The 16,592-nt window shown below is 54.5% G+C and overlaps 1 protein-coding gene across 6 annotated transcripts in view; it reads left to right on the forward strand.

Moving 5' to 3' along the window:
- The window catches only part of LOC101875523 (Scm polycomb group protein homolog 1), a 58,701-nt gene extending 42,483 nt beyond the window's left edge, over positions 1 to 16,218 (forward strand). For 2 of the 6 annotated variants that reach the window (XM_034069123.1, XM_034069124.1), the window contains 7 exons: positions 246 to 372; positions 1,344 to 1,544; positions 2,186 to 2,371; positions 7,679 to 7,810; positions 13,686 to 13,889; positions 14,866 to 15,008; positions 15,844 to 16,218. In XM_034069123.1, the coding sequence (XP_033925014.1) occupies positions 246 to 372; positions 1,344 to 1,544; positions 2,186 to 2,371; positions 7,679 to 7,810; positions 13,686 to 13,889; positions 14,866 to 15,008; positions 15,844 to 15,969 (1,119 nt within the window). In that variant the 3' untranslated portion in view covers positions 15,970 to 16,218. The remainder of the gene's footprint in view (positions 1 to 245; positions 373 to 1,343; positions 1,545 to 2,185; positions 2,372 to 7,678; positions 7,811 to 13,685; positions 13,890 to 14,865; positions 15,009 to 15,843) is intronic. The other 4 variants (XM_034069126.1, XM_034069125.1, XM_034069127.1 and 1 more) reach the window with 4 other exon arrangements.
- Positions 16,219 to 16,592: the final 374 nt, after the last annotated feature.

Consider the following 16,592-nt stretch of genomic DNA (forward strand, 5'->3'; position numbering starts at 1 on the left):
TAGTCTGGAGCTGCTCTGAGTCAAGCAAAGGTGGCAGATCTCAGGCTTGTTATTTTGTCAGGATTGTGGTGTATAAAATGCACACATAGTGATTACTAGGCTCTTCAGACTCCCCGTCATCACCATCAGAAGTGTGTCATGTTCCACAGTGCCTTGTCTGTTGGATGCAGAGGAGAGAGTGTAGTGATCATGGGTAGTAAAGGAGAGCAGGGGTAAAAGGAGAAATATCTCCTCTTTTTCTGCAGAGGAAACCTAGGACATTGCTGAACCCAGCACCCACCTCTCCAACCACCAGTACCCCAGAACCAGACACAAGCACTGTGCCCCAGGACGCTGCTACAGTCCCCAGCTCTGCCATGCAGGCTCCCACAGGTAAGGGTCTTGAACCACATTCTCCACATTAGGAGCTGCATTGGTCAGAAAGCGACACACTGAGGTACTCCTGTTCCTTCCTGAACTTGTAACCAGCAGCCATGGCAATGCCTGAAGGGCTGGCCTGAGATGGACAGGAGGAAAAGTGAGCCCAGGGGTTCGGATCAGCTGTTTATTTCTCTCTGGTTTGGAACTAATGAAACTGTAGGAAGATTGCAAGTCCATCTCTCCAGTGCAGGGACCCCTTTCCCTGCATGCTCATGGTGACTCCACATCTCTCAAAGGGCTCTTTTCATGGCCCATCAGGAGGCAGTTTGCTGTGCAGCATCTCTTGTGGGCCCAGGGTGTGAGCTCTCCCAGACCGTGCCAGGCACAGCTGCTGACCCTACAGCAGAACAAGTGCTGAGCAACAGTGGCCATGATCTGTTCCAGGCAAACAGAGACAGGAGGGAGCAGGGGTGACAGTGCAGTGTGTATGCTCTGCTGCAGCTGTGAGATGCACTGAAGGTGAATGTGGGCAGGCAAGCCTAGTGCAAAGCTGCTTTTTGGTATGGTTGGTCAAGCAGTGGATAGGCTGAGCCCTCTGTTTCCACAGTGAGAGGCCAGTTTTCAGAGGACCCTAAAGAACCCTAAAGAGTAGGGGCTGCACTCCTTCATCTCCTTTGTCATCACAGCCACCTTCCCTGGCTGGCACAGGAACCCCTTTGCAGCCTGTCCTTGGCAGCCTGGCTGCAGGGGAGAGTGTAGGTGGGACAGGAACAGTGCGGAAGATGAGTGAGAGGCAGGAAGACTTTGGATTGCCCTATGTAAGTGGCTCTGCTGTTAGGATGCAGACAGGCAGCTGTGGTGGATTCCCCTTTGCGAGCGATTTGACAGTCTTAAGATCTCAGCATCTCTCATGTTGGATTTTAGGCATCTGTTTCTTGCTTTCTTGAGTGGGTTAATGGCAAACACGTTTCTCATCTTGGCAGTTTGCATTTACTTGAACAAGAACGGCAGCACTGGGCCCCACCTAGACAAGAAGAAAGTTCAGCAGCTGCCAGACCATTTTGGACCTGCTCGAGCTTCTGTTGTCCTGCAGCAAGCAGTACAGGCCTGCATTGATTGTGCTTATCATCAGAAAACAGTCTTCTCCTTCTTAAAACAAGGCCACGGGGGAGAGGTCATCTCAGGTGAGAACTGGCCTGCAGCACTTTGCCTTCGGAGATGTCAGTGCAAGAATTCACCCGTTGGAAGATGCCTCTCCTGAAGCCTGGTGCAGTCGTGGGCCAGGGGCAGACAGAAGAGTTCTGTCTTCTCTTTCTTGCCACACATCTGTGCCAGTGAAGCAGCAGCTGGCGGCTGAGCCAGAGCAGTTTAGTGTGGCCTCTGGGCACAAGTGCTGGAGAAGGCAGTGTGTGGCCCTGCCATCAGCCTGGGCAGTGTTAACACTTCACCCTCCATCCCCCAGCACTGCCCGAGCCCCGGGAGGAGGCACAACGGGTGGGAATGTCAGCAGTGACGTGGACACAGGCCATGCCCAGGGTGTCATCCTGTTTTAAGCCCTGGACACAGGGTGTGCAGGCCCCTCTTTGAATGCCTTCCTATGCCCTGGAACGCAACTTGCCAGCGCTGCAGCCCCATCCCTGCTGCTGGGTGCAGCAGACTGGTTTTAGCCTGTCCCAGCGCTCAGCCAGGGGAAGGCAGTGGCTTTTGTTTGCTCTAGTCTAGACCAGCGATGCTGAGATACAGAAGCTGGCTGTGCAGCCCTGGGCGTAGCCTCCTGCCTTTGCTGGGGGTTTACGTGTTGGGCTCTGTTTGTTTCTGTCTCCAGCTGTGTTTGATCGGGAACAGCACACTCTGAACCTGCCAGCAGTAAACAGTATCACCTACGTCCTCCGCTTCCTGGAGAAGCTCTGCCACAATCTTCGCAGTGACAACCTCTTTGGGAACCAGCCTTTCACTCAGAACAGCCACATGCAGCGCTCACACGAGTACGACCACGACAGGTATCTACCAGGTAGGAGCTGGGGGGGGTTGGCGTTGTAGGGACCCTCAGGAGGCAGGCTGAGTGTCAGAGCCCTCCCTGCAGGGTTCATTGCATCACCCCTAGTGTCATGCACACACCCCCAGGGCTCTTTGCAGGCAGGATTCAAGTGCCATGTTTTCTGCCCGTTGGTCTGATTTCCATCTCTGCCTGTAGGTCTCCGCTCATCCGTGCTGTCTCCTTGTCTTCCCTCCTCTCCTTGTCCCCCCAGCCCTTCCTGCTTCCTGTAATCTGATGAGTGACTTCACCCAGTTAGGAATTAAGGTGAAAGCCTGTGTGAGAAGTAGAAGAGCAATAGCATGCAGCAGGCAAGCTGTAATTAAGAATGGAATGAAAAGCCAGCAGAGCACTTTCCACGCTGGCTGTAAATCCCCTGCCAGCAGACAGCACATCCAGCCCTTGGTGGGAGCATGGCCCATTCCAGGATGAGGCATAGGTGGCTTTGTTTTCCATGGCATGGAAAGGAACCACCTTTCCCCATGGTGAAGCAACACACCCTGGCAAGATATTTCATGCCACAACACAAATCATAAGGCCACAGAATTGCTCTTAAGCAAATGCAGTGGAAAATAAGAGCAGTGGTTTTCCCCACAGTGCTGTGTAGTGGCAGCAGCCCCTGGGGTGGAAGTTGCCTCCCCAGACTGGCCGTGGGGCTCTGGAGGAGCTGCTCCTATAGGAATGCTGGTCCTGGAGAGGATAAAAGCCATCTGCACCCTCTTTAGTAGCTGACAAGTATCTTGTTCTGATCTCCTCTCCTTGCTTCCTCCACTGTCTTTCTGCCCCCAAGTCAGCAAATAGATGTGCTGTTCGAGGGCTTTCCAGAGTTAATCCTTTGGATAATTAAGGCTCTGGTGAGAAAAGCATGAAAGGATACATACTGGTAGAGAACAGTTAAAGGAGACGCTGCTAAGGGTGAAGCTTAGGGGCCACAGCCTGGTGCTTCATTGCCGCTCACAAAGCACCCAGGCTCAGGGGAGGGGATTAGCAAGTCTAAAGAGGACCTTGGAGTTACTGTCCTCTGCTTCCTCCATGGCTGCAGGCTGGAGCAGCAGTGCCAGGAGCAGGGAGCTGTGCTGTCCTATAGGAAGAGGAGCTCTAAGAAGTGGGTTGGCTGCTGTGGCAAGTACAGGAGCAGCATGTCTGGTTCCTGAGACTAGAGGTTACCAGGGAACCCTCAGAAGAAATCCGTGGATTCCAGTGGGGAATTAGCCTGTGGTCATGAGATGGAGCAAAACCAGAATGAGAGGAATAGGACTGGGTCTGGTCTTGGTAGCAGGCTTGGATGGCAAGGTCCTGTAGCTCACACACGTGGCTTCGAGCCCCCATGAGATGTCAGTGATGTCTGTGCTGAGCTGCTTGGCAGGGTGGGAAGGTTAAAAGACCAAAGTCAGAATCCAGGGCAGCTCAGTTAGAGCACTGGATATGACATGATACTGAGACCATCCCTTCCTGAACTTGTCCTTAGAGTGTTTGCAGGGATTAAAGGAAGATTAACCACAGTCCAGAGAAGCAGTAACACTTAGTGCTGTAGCTCGTGCTGATGTCTCAGGGGTTGTTGGGCATCTGAGCATCTGGCACCTTTCTTAAGCACCTGGAAGACCGTGATAAACGTTGTTATCTACACATACCTGTGGCTTCTGATGGGGAGTTATGGCTGGTGATGGAAGAATGAGGATGTGGTTGTACATCAGCTTAAATCACACCAAGTGTTGATTGGTCTCACCCTCAGCTCTGTGTGTCCTGCCTTGTTCCCTCTGCAGTGGAGGTGCTCGTGTGCCTGAGTGGGGCTGGTTCTTCCAGCAGTCACTGGTTAGGACTGGGAGCTCAATTCCCAGAACAAACTGGCTTTACAGGAGCACCACTGTGGGGCTGTGGAGGATTCATGCTTGTGCTTGGGGCAGAAGGAAGGTCTGCAGCAGCCCTTAGGTCAGCTGTGTCCTGGGCTTCTGTCCTGCTAAGTCAGGCATAACCATGGAAGTAAAGGGAATAGATCAAGTTGTACATCAGGAAACAGTAGGTTTGCAAGGAAATGGGAAGTTGATTGCTGTGAATGGGAAGAGGGATGGGCTGTGAGATGATGTGAGCAGGTAGATCTGATCTGGAGCCATTGGAAAACTTGGAGGACTGGAGAGACCTGTGGACCTCTGAGCTTAGGGCTCTGTTATTACAGGCACCACAATGTGCAGTGTTGCTTTAATGAGCTCTGGAGTTGGGGATTTTCCTTTTCCACTGGGATTGTGCTGTATTTTTAGGAGCTGTGTTGCAGTTTCCAGCCCAGGTTTACTCTGAGCAATGTGGTATCTGTCTCCTTGTCTCTAGCTTGACTTGGTTCTTCTTGTTGTTGTAGTAGTTAGAGAGCAGTTGTATCCTCCCAGGGAGCTCACCTTTTGGCTGCCCTGGGAAGAAGGGCTCTGCTCTCCTCATCTAATACTGGTGTGAGTTCAGTGCAGTGCCCAGAGTGGCACTCAGCACGCTGGGGAGGAGCTGCTGTGGACCTGGTGCCACAGCCCTGGCACCTCCATGTTCACAAGGAATGTCCCTGGAAGCCTCTTCTCGTCTCTGTGTCCTTGCAGTAGGTGATGATCAACCCCTCCTGATCCATACCATCCCTTATTGCCAACTGCAGGTTCCCAGCTCATGGGACAGTGCTTCAGGTGCCCATCTGTGAGCTCCAGTCTGTATAGGTTCTTTCTGCATCATTTCAAATGCTGTTTCATCTGGCCTGGTGTGGGGAGGCATCAGCAGCTTCCATCAGTGAATCTGGGAGGTTTGTGCCAAAGTGATTGATGAAAATGTTAAAAGACACTGAGCTCTAGCATGATCTTCAGGAAGATTCATTACCAAGTGCTCTGCAGCCTCGTGTTCTCGCTCAGTGCTCTGCTGCCTGCTGCTCGCCTCACATCAACTGTTTGCACATGAACAGGGCTTCTGGTAATGCCCATGTTCTCTGTCTCAGCTGGTGATTCTCTATAGCAAATGCTTTGGTGAGTTCCAGGTGAATGAGATTGATCATTGTTTTCCCTTGGTAAGGAAGCTGTTGGGTTGGTCTCCTCTGCTGTGTGCGCCACATGTAACTGCAGTATTTGCCTTACCCCGTCTTTCAGCACCTCTCCCAACCTCCTGCAGCACTGCTGAGCTCAGATGGGAGCAGTTTGTTTCTTCACCTTCTTTCCCAAGTGCTCACACCATGGTTCCCATCACACCAGCAGCAGCTCCCTGAGTTCTGTTACAATCTGCTGCAGCAGACCCAGGGTTTCGTGTGCATCTTCTTTCTTAGGTTACATTTTGGCTTCCGCTGCACCCTCACATCCCCACTTCGAAAGCATTCAGTGATGTGACTTCCATGTGAGGCAAGGGTGTATGTTTTTGTTCCTGTCGTGTTTCTTTATCACTGCCCTTGTGTTCAGCGTGGCTGTGACTGGAAGCAAAGGGGGGGATTTGCTTTACTGGTTGGCTTTACTGGTGGGTGTCACCGAGGCATTGACACTTGAGCTGGTTGTGTAGGCACACTGGGCAGGCAGGGAGCAGGTACAAGAGCAGCCAGTGCAAGTCACAGCATCCTAAAGGAGCCTGGACTTGGACTTGATGAGGTGAGCAGACGCTCACTGACTGTGAAGGTGTCCATCCTGATGCCTGGTGCAGATGTAGCCTCCAAGGTAGGTGGGGTGAAATGCACCTCAAAGCTGCCTGTCTTTGCCAAGCAAGGACCCTTTTCTCTCAGTCTTTACCTTTCTGCACAGTTTCCTCTCACTCATTCCCACACTCTTGTTACTTCTGTAGCTGAAAACATGGGCCTGCCTCTTCCTCTGCCCTGTGTCAAAAGACAGGGTGAGCTAGAATGCTCCCTTTGTCCCTGTGCTCGCCATGCTGTGGGGTGTGCAGCTCCTCTGAGCAGCTCCTTTTCATCTCCAGGAAATGATCTGCTTGGTCTCAGCATCCTTCCCAAAGTGAACATTTATCTACTGAGGTTTGGGGTCCTTTTCTCCCAGGTTCTTTCCTCACTGATGATGAACATTCATGATGTTTATGGCATCTTTTAAACTGAAGCTAGTTGCATTTTGTCCCATCATCACTGCTGAAGCAGCTCTGTGTAGGTCTCCATTTCTTTATTTTCTTGTCCTTTAAAACCGGAGGCCCCAGCTACAGACCTGCTTTAGGTTATCCTGCCATTAATTTACACTGACCTGAAACCTTGTTGGCTCCTGTAGGTACTGTTACACAGTTTAGGTATAGTGGTACAATGATTTATTGATGATACCTGTATGGAGTCCTAACACCTCACTACAAGCAGCTTCATCTTTCATTTCCCCAAAGGATTCAGGTATTGTTCCCTACCTCTGTACTTCTCTTTAGTCGACTGAATTGTGACCGTGCTGCTTCCCACCCCTGTACCTCTGTTCTGTGTTTGGCGTGATGCATCCCGTCGGTGTCAGACCCAGTCGCTTCCCACCGTGTTCCTGTCACCCCTCCAGCACCGTTCCTGCCCTGCCCCACCAGCTGGGGCTGCTCCAGCTCCTGGTATTCATCCAGCTGGAACACTGCAGGCTCCCACTTGTGGCCCATGCTTGGGGCAGCGGGAAGGGGAGAGCCAGCAGCACTGGGGGCCTATGCAACAGGCAGTGGCTGGAGGTAACCTCGTGTCATTGCTTCCCAGCTGACCATGCCTTGTGCAGGCAGGTCATGGACTGCCACCCTCTGTACCTGTTCCCTTGCTGCCGTTCCCATCCGTGTTGGTGCTCCCATTCTCTGTGTTCATCCACCCATTGACACTTTGTGCAGCCTTCAGCCGTCTACAGAGAGGCATCTCCCAGCGCATCCAGGTGTCCTGTGCTGTGCTGCATGCAGAGAGCCCCAGCACTGGGAAGCACTTGGAGAGGAGCAGCAGTGGCAGCTCTCGAGGGGTCCCTTTGGGGAAGGATGGAACATTTGAGTCCAGTTTAATCAAGCACTGAAGTGTTTGCAAACATCTGAAAGGGGAAGAGTGGGGAGGAGCAGGAATTACACAGGACAAGCCGAGGGGTAGAATGAGGAGAAACGGGATGGAGTCCATCAGAGGTGTTACTTGGGGTGGAATGTGGCAGGATGTGGCTAAGTTCCTTCGCTAGGTTTCTCACCAGCCTTTGATCAGACTTGCAAAGTCTAAAGTGTAAAGCACTGACAGATGTGCTGGAGCGCAGCTGGAGCAGGCTGCGACCACACTGGTGGTCAAGAGTGACTCTGGCAGGACTGGGTTTCCCAGCAAGTCTCCACTCCTAAATAGGGCTTGTTCTCTCTTCCTAGACAGAAGCAGTTCCTTAGACGGCACTCTGCAGGGACCAGGCCGGGGTACAAAGCGCTATTCCCAAGATTCCCCTCCATACACTGCTCCTCTCTCCCCCAAGTTACCAAAGAATGACCGTCACCCTTTGGAAGGTGAGCACAGTGTCTCTTCCCAAAGCTGGCTGGTTGGAGTGGCTTGTAATGGGCACAGCAGGACTAGAGCTGCTGTGCAGAGCTGTGGGTTTAGGTCTGCTTTGCTTGGTCGCTGGCATGGGTCAGTGCTTGGTGTTTCAGGCAGAAATGAAGCCATGCTCTCCCAAGGCAGGTTGCCCAAGCAGTTGTGTGAGGCACATGGAACGCAGGGAGGATTCCTTCTAACCCTCATCATCGTCACCTAATACCACATAACCTGGGATTTAATTTCCCCTTATTTTAGCTTCCATTGCTGTGCATGGTATTAACAGCCATAAACCTGCCCAGTTGCTTCAGTTGATCTTCCCCCCAGTTTTTCCATGCTGGTTTGCTGCAGTGCATTGTACAGATGCTGATGGGCAGCTGCAGGGCCAGGAACCTGTTGCACTTTCCCAGGATCCCATCTTGCTCCTCACAATCCTCCCTAAGTAGCAGGGAGGATCTCATGAGCGTGTTCTCCACCAGTTGAACCAGGTCACATCACATCCCACAGTGCTGCTGCTTCCTGCCCTGTCCATCAGAGAATGCTGGTGCAGATGTGCTGCAGAAGCAGCTGCAGAGATGTCCCCTGTGATGCGTGGTCCATAGGTGTCCCTTGCATGTGGAGGTGGGAGATCCCAGGGGTTCAGGTAGCTGGGGGACCTGAGCAGGAGTCTTCACTGACTGCCACTTTCCCTTCTGGTTTGAACTGCAGACACTGTTATGGACATTTAACCTTACTGAAGCCTTTTAAGTAATTGATGGTGAAATCTGCCAAGGTTTTATTCTCAGTTCTTTGTAATGTGACCTGCTGGAGACTCTTGGTTGGGCTCACAGTTCACTTCCTTTGTATTTTGTTGCTGTGCCTTCAGATCACTGTGTCCCTGATTCTTGCTGGGCTTGGCTGCTGAGCCCAGATTTGCAAGTGCACGGCCTATTTAGTCTCCATCCATCACTGTGCCGTGTGCTCTGCAGGATTACTGACCCCTTCCCTAAGTGCAGCTGATTTGAACTTGCACCCTACAATGGATGGTTGCTGGTGGCCTTAGTATTTACAAGGAATAAAATGGTTATGTAGGTGAAGAACAAGGTGATGTGTGGAACCATCTCATCCATTCCAGCACAGTCAGAAACTGTTCCCTGAGGCTCAATCTGTTTCTCACCACCAGATACATGCCCTTGGTAGGTCCTCTTGGCACTCTCTTTCGGTACATCAGCCACTGCACTTAGGTTAACTGCTAGCAAAGCCTTCCCACTCCTCTACAAGGTGGGACATGCAGTGCTCAGCCCACTCTTGAAGCACAGTGATGTGCTCTGAAGATTAAGGTGCCTTGGTTAGGTGGTGAGTATTGTACATTCTGTTGTCAGTGAAGAGAGAAGGCCTCTGCAATAAGTAATTCCAAGAAGGAACTTAACGTTAGGTTGTCTGCAGGATGGATTCTTAGGCTACTTCAAAGTCTATTTGATTCTCTCTTGGTCTTTGAATGGGTTGTGTCATCAGGATGCCCAGAGTACTGCATCCTCTTCTGTAACAGTAGAGAAGAGTGGGTAGAAAGTGTGCCTTCATGTGAGGGTGGTGATCCTGTTGGATTGATGCTTAAATACAAGCAGGAACATCTGCATTTCAGAGGGTGTATTTGAGGAATCTGAGCCTGAAATACTCAGCTATTGAGTAGTTCTTGGGCAAGGAGGTTCCTCTTCTCACAGTGAGAACCCAGCACAGCTCATTCTGCCTTCAGCAGTGTGACAGGACCTGAACAGCTTCCAGTCTGCCAAGCTGAAGGCAGCGAGCAGCAGTGGGAAGCTGCATCCATCACACCTTTGGCAAGCAGTCAGGAGCCTGAGGAGGGATCTTCCTTCTTACATTGTTTTCCTCTCCCATCCGGTGGCATTTATGGAGCTTGTTGCTGGAAAGCTGCAGTTCCAGCACAGTGGGGCCCTGCTTTCCAGAGGCTGCCGTTCCTTGGGAGCAGAGGGAGTTTAGGAGCTGTGTAAATCAGATTGGTGCTTGTGGCCACGCTCCGTGTGTTCGCAGTAAAACCACGTTCTTGAATCTCTAGCACTGTTTAATTGCACTTTAATGAGCTGCTCCCTGCCTCTCCCCACTCCCGGTGCTGTTTCCCCCAGTGCTCTAAATGCAAGCTCTTACTTAAAACCAGCAGTTTGTGTAAGCAGATCTGCCTCAGGATAACCCAGGTCCCCATTGCTGCCTATGGAGGGAGGCAGGAGGGTTCTGCACAGGGTGCACACCTGAGCGCATCCTGTGCCCTGCGTGTTGTCTTCTGCTACAGATGAGTCACAGAGCTAAGAATCGTTCCCCTCTCGCCTTGTTTCCCTCTCCCCTGTCTGGAGGTGTCAGTTCTGAGCTCTCCTCTGGGTGTTTGTAGCTTTAAGATGATCCAAAGTCTCTTGTGGACCCTACCAAGGAGCCTCGAGCTCTGCTGCAATACAAAGCCCAGCCAAACACAAGGCCAGACATAGGTGACCTGAGGATGAATGTGCAGCTTCAGTTCTCCCCCTCAAAGCAGTGCTCGCAGCTGGATGGGCTCAGCCTCTTCCTCAGATGTACGATCATAACCACATGTGAGAACACGATCACATACTTGGTGAATGCATCACGGGGCATTCACAGCAGGATAGGGACACGGTGTTAATTGCTAAGTTAAATATTTACTGAGGGTGAATATTGGCTCCTTGGCATTGCAGTGACAGGAACCAGTGCACGTGGTGTCCCAGCAGCCCAAGCTGCAGTCTTCAATAGCTGAGCCCTTCTGCTTGCACAGATCACAGACCCCAGCCTGGTTTGGGTTGAAGGGACCTTAAAGCTCCTCCAGCTCCAACCCCTGCCACGGGCAGGGACCCCTTCCACTGGAGCAGCTGCTCCAAGCCCCTGTGTCCAACCTGGCCTTGAGCACTGCCAGGGATGGGGCAGCCACAGCTTCTCTGGGCACCCTGTGCCAGCGCCTCAGCACCCTCACAGGGAACAGCTTCTGCCTAAGAGCTCAGCTCAGTCTCCCCTCGGGCAGGTTCAAGCCATTCCCCTTGGCCTGTCCCTACATCCCTTGTCCCAAGCCCCTCTCCAGGTTTCCTGCAGCCCCTTTAGGCACTGGAGCTGCTCTCAGGTCTCCCCTTCAGGAGCCTTCTCTTGTCCAGGCTGCCCCAGCCCAGCTCTCAGCCTGGCTCCAGAGCAGGGATGCTTCAGCCCTCACAGCATCTCCATGTCCCTCTGGTGCTGCTTCTGGATCAGGGCTGCAGGGGGGGTCTCCCCAGAGCACAGCAGAGGGGCAGGATCCCCTCTCTGAGCTTCTGCTCACGCTCTGGGGGTGCCCCCAGCACAGGGAGGTTCTGGGCTGCAAGTGCCCAGTGAGCTTTGGTGTCCTCATGAGCAGTTTCATGCACACATTTGCCTGAGCTGTTATTGCCCCACATTGGGTGCTGCATTTCCTTGAGGATGGAGATGTGCAGCACAGACCTGTTCCCATGCCCACAGCACCGTGCTGTGATTGAGCATCCCAACCAATGCAGAGGGCACCCACTGACCCCTCTCATGTCTCTGCACCCTCCTGTGAGCCAGACCTGCCCCTTTGGCACAAGTATTCCATGGATGTGGTTTGGGTTTTAAGCAAAGCTGCCCTGTTGGAGAGGAAATACATCTGACATGAAGAAGCTGCCATGGGTAACCACGGGTGGAAGTCACATCTGCAGCTTGCACATAGGCCAGGGGATCTCATCCACCTCTGAGCCAGAGCAGCCAGCTCAGGGCTGGCTTTACATCCAGCCTGGTGGGAAAGGGGTGCAGGAGTGAAGGAAGGGTTCAGAGTTATTCAGGAATAGTCATAAGCCAGGAAACCACTTTCCATGCACAGAGAGCAGATGAAAACACATCTGTCCTGGTGGGAAGCTGGTGCTGTGCAGGCCAGCACACAGCAGTAACAGTCTCACACCAGTGCTGGTTGTGAGGTGTTAAGGATGCGCTGCTGGTCTGAGAGCATCCCAGAGCAAAGAAGGGCAGAAATGCCTCGAGTGCAGAGCAGCAGAGCCCAGGAGAGGCAGGGCTGCGGTTACATGGGTGAGAGCCTCACATCTGCTTCCCTGAATGCCCAATGTGCTGGACAAGAGGATCTCTCCATTCCATAGCCCCAGGAGAGGAAGCCGGGGCAGGCAGGGGCTGGCTCCAGACACACTCACCCCTGGGATCTCTGCTCAAGCACAGGCAGCAGAAGCTGAAACCAGAGGATCCCAGGCCTGTAGTTCATAGGAAGCAGAGAAAAGAGCAGACCTCTGAGGCTGCCCCAGTGGCTGCAGCACTCAGCATGGCAGCATCAGCTTAGTGGGGACACTGGGGAAGATCTGAGGTTGGAAGACTTCCAGTACCTAAAGGGTCTGCAGGAAACCTGGAGAGGGGCTTGGGACAAGGGATGTAGGGACAGGCCAAGGGGAATGGCTTGAACCTGCCCGAGGGGAGACTGAGCTGAGCTCTGAGGCAGAAGCTGTTCCCTGTGAGGGTGCTGAGGTGCTGGCACAGGGTGCCCAGAGAAGCTGTGGCTGCCCCATCCCTGGCAGTGCTCAAGGCCAGGTTGGACACAGGGGCTTGGAGCAGCTGCTCCAGTGGAAGGTGCTGGGGTTGGAGCTGGAGGAGCTTTAAGGTCCCTTCCAACACAAACCATTCAGTGACTTTGCACTGGTTCTAAGATCTCAGCAGCTTTAGGCCTCCTGGGCTGCAGCATCTCCTCTGCACCCTCATCCCCATCCCAGGTCAGTGCAGCTGCACTGGGCTGGCTTCTTGCTTGCTGCTCCTGTGGTCTGGGACACCCCAGGGAAGAAGCCCAGGGCCTGGCTGGGGTTGTTCAGGTTTCTTCTTCCTTGTCCCCCACCATGGGGTGTGAATGGCAGCAGCTCAGGGCCAGGAGCTGCCTCTGGGTCTCTATGGATGCTGGGAGAGGAGCTCCAGCTCCCAGCTGGATGCACTGGCCTGGCCTTGCTGCAGGAGCCTCTTTCCTCTTGTGCTGTATGAACACACCAGGTATTTCATTGTTCATAATGAAGCACACACGTGTCTGAGGGTGACTCGTGAGGCATCAGATCCACCTGGACTGAGACTTGGTTGTGCCATAGTTAAGTCTCCAACCACATGGTCCTAGGATGAAGGCAGCACAGTGTAACAAAGGCAGATCTTGCTGGCTCAGCTGATGCATCACCCAGACAGCTCCATCCTAATGCTGCCACTGACAGATGATGCCCACTGGTGAGGAAGCCAGGCCTGCACTGGGACCCCTGCGCCCTACCCTGCCCCTCTGTGTGTCCCAGCAAAGGGAGCTGTCAGTGACTTAGGGAATGAGCCCGAGCCCAGCAGGAGGTCAGCAGGGGTGAGCTGTGGTCACCAGCACCTTGCCTTTGAGGCTGGAGGCTCAGCATGGCATGAGAGCATTGCCTGGCCGTGACTGAGGTGCTCTGAGGAGCCTCCTGCTCTGCATGGGTCCCAGCTGCCTGCTCCGTTACCTTGCCTGCTAGCACCGGTGATGTGCATTGCTTGACCCCTCGGGGAGCATCCTCTCCCTGCTCAGGGCTATTGTGTGAGCCCTGTGCCATTGGCATCCTGAACAGGCAGCCCTGCACTGCACAGCAGTAAGGACCCAGGACTGCAACCAGAGCAATGCCCCCATTACCAGAGTGATGCCAACAGTCTGGGTACCACCCATCCCCATTGCCAACTGGTTGGCCTGGTCCTTGCTGGGCTGCAGCCATGGGCAGAGCCTGGTTTAGTGCTTCCGAGGACACCCCCAGCACCCGGTGCCGTGCGAGCGGTAGCATCATGCATGGTGAGCGGGTGCACTGACTGCAGCTTGGTGCGTTCCAGGTGAAACCTTTGTCCTGGGAGATGGCCTCCCAGGGCCCCTGGAGCCTCGCCTGGACCCCATGGACTCTGCCTTGAACTCTGTCAATGCCTCCAGCCACAGCCGGAGCTCCAGAGACTATCGCCTGCCAGGATACAGGCACCTGCACCAACCCTCTAGCCTCAGCCAGGGCAGCTCCTCTGCCTTGCGTAGGCTTAGCTCTGGGGGTAAGAGAGTTCAGAAGCCAGCCCTGCGCTTGTAACTTGGGCACTAAAGGGCTTTTCTAACTCCAGTTACACCTTTCTAACTGCAGCGAGTACCAGAGACCTCGGCACTGGCACAGGTAGTCCGAGAGGGTTGGCAGGGGCTGTAGACACACACAGGCGGGCGGGTGGTGATGCTCGCAGGGTCACTCGTGGTGTGATGGATGTGGAGGTCAGTGGAAGGCACAGGCAGGAGCTGGACTGGCAAACAGGGGGAAGCAGTGAACTGGTGTCTGAGCCGAGGAGGATGGATTGGGAATGGGCAGGGAGGCTGGAGCTGCGGCGGATGCATGGTGCTTGTTTGTGCAGAGGAGATGGGGCAGGAGAGCTGAGCACCATGTACAGGGGGTGTTGGGAAAACAAGTTGTTCTTTCTGTGCACAGCATCAGTAAAAGCCTCTGGAAAGCTCAGGCTGCTTCTGCCTCCATCCCTCAGGTGCCCCCACATCCATGTTTGCAGGCAGGGAGCTGAAACCATGGGATGTGCCCATGCTGGCATGCAGGGAGTAGGACTTGTGTTAGCTTGGGTGGTGCTTTGAGACAACAGAACTCACCAGGTGGGCTCAGTCCATCAGCCAATGCAGCCATGGAAACATGAACCGGTTTGCTGGAGGAGGTGTTTGGAGCAGGGGAGCAAGGGGAATGGCACTTGGGGGAGATGTGGGAATGGAGGATCATTGCCTGTGGCAGTGGGAACCATCAGCAGATGGCAAGGAGCAGTGGCAATGGCAGGAGCAAACCCAGCTGGAGAGAGGCAAAGTGGGGTTTAGAGCAGGGGAAGGGGCTCAGTGTAGAAAACTGGCCCCAAAGTCAGGCCTAAGGAGGGAGCACAAGGCTCAGTGCTAGAGCTGGGCCCAGGATGTGCCCCGGGCTGGGGGTGAGGCACAGCAGGATCAGTGCTGCAGGACCCCAGGTGACGGCTGCTGTCTCCCCCTCCCCAGGCTCAGACAGGTTCCTGGGATCCAGGGACGTGTCCCGGCTGAGCAGCCGCGATCCCACATCCTGGTCGGTGGAGGAGGTGATGCAGTTCATCCGGGAGGCAGATCCTCAGCTGGGACCCCATGCAGACCTGTTCCGGAAACACGTGAGTGCATCCGTGTGTGTGTGCATGGGTGGGATGGGGGGATCATCATGGAAGGTGATCCAGGAGCAGCGCTTTGGACTGGAGTGAGTGCCAAGGAAAGCGTCCTCACAAGTCCTGCTCCGGATCCTCTTACCCAGCTGCTGCCAAGGGAGCACATCTGAGCCCAGCTGAGGCTCCAAGGTGTGCATGGAGGGCTCTTGGCTGGGTTGGAGCCGCAGTGCTGCCTGCACAGCCCCTGTTCATCCTGGAGTCTTCATGTTCACCTCATGGCAAGGAACATGTTCCGAGTGGGATTCATTGAGTGCACTCCTGCCGAGCTCCCCTGTTCCCTATAAAAGGAGCCTCCCAAGGCTCTGGTGTGTAAAACAGACCTGGAGTTTGTACAATTCCAGGTGCATTTTGGCACCTCCGCATCCCAATTCCTCCTAACCCAGGCTCAAAGCAGCCCCAGTTCTGCTGCTCCTGTTCAAGGGAGGCTTTCAGTGACCTCCAAGGAGGTTGCAGGGCTGGGGCTCCAGTCACCAACAACCCCTCTGCCCATCCACATCCCCAGCTTAGGAAACCCCCATCCAGGGAACAGAGCATCCCAGGGCATCAGGCAGGAGACCTGGGAGCACTGCAGGGCATTGGGCCCCACTCATCTCAGTTCCCTGCAGTGTCTGTTTTCCAGCCCTGTCCCCTCTGCTTGAGGGATGCTGCTGCTCAGCCTGGGCACTGGGAGGTGAAGCCTCCTCACACCTGGGACCAGATGACAACAGAACCATAGAGCCCCAGCCTGGGCAGGGTTGGTGCTCACAGGGTTAGTCACAAGTGCTGTCGTTTCCCTTCCTGGCAGGAGATCGATGGGAAAGCCCTGCTCTTGCTGCGGAGTGACATGATGATGAAGTACATGGGGCTGAAGCTGGGCCCAGCCCTGAAGCTCACTTACCACATCGACAAGCTAAAGCAAGGCAAGTTCTGAGGACGCTGGGCAGGACGGACCTGGAAGCTCCGCTCCTGCCACCCGCACCCGCGCTCGCCTGCCCACAGGTACCGCATGCACACACACCCATCAGCGCCCACGGACGCCTCGCTGACAGCCTGGCCCTGCTGCAGGCTCCAGCCTGCCCTGTGCCAGCGGAGGAGGCTGGAGCACAGCTGGAGCACAGCTGGAGCACCGCTGGCCCCAGGGCTTCGCACCGGACTCAGGCATGGGCATCCCATTGGAAGCGGAGGGTTTTGTCCTGCTTCCCTGGGATGGAGCTGCAGCACTGGGCAGAGCCCATAGGAACAGGGCTGTTGGCTCCCACCCCTCGGAGCAGCACTGGGGCACTGGACTCTTTGTGCCACCCAACCTTGGCCCTGTGGCCCCACGGCAAGCTCAGAGCAGCGACCACCTCCAGCCCCATCTACATCCGGGAGCCTCTCACTTCCCTCAGCTCCATCCTTCCTGCCCCCGGGAACACCGGGCAAGGGTCAAGACCTTCCTATTTATTTGTGACTGGGGCGGCCACGCAGCAGCACTGGGGGCACTGGGTGAGCTGAGGAGTGAGGCTGGGCCTGGTGCTCTGCGGCAGGGACGGGGCTGGGGCAGATGCTGCAGCG

Source organism: Melopsittacus undulatus, chromosome 14 (genome assembly GCF_012275295.1).
Source record: "Melopsittacus undulatus isolate bMelUnd1 chromosome 14, bMelUnd1.mat.Z, whole genome shotgun sequence".
NCBI lineage: Eukaryota > Metazoa > Chordata > Aves > Psittaciformes > Psittaculidae > Melopsittacus > Melopsittacus undulatus.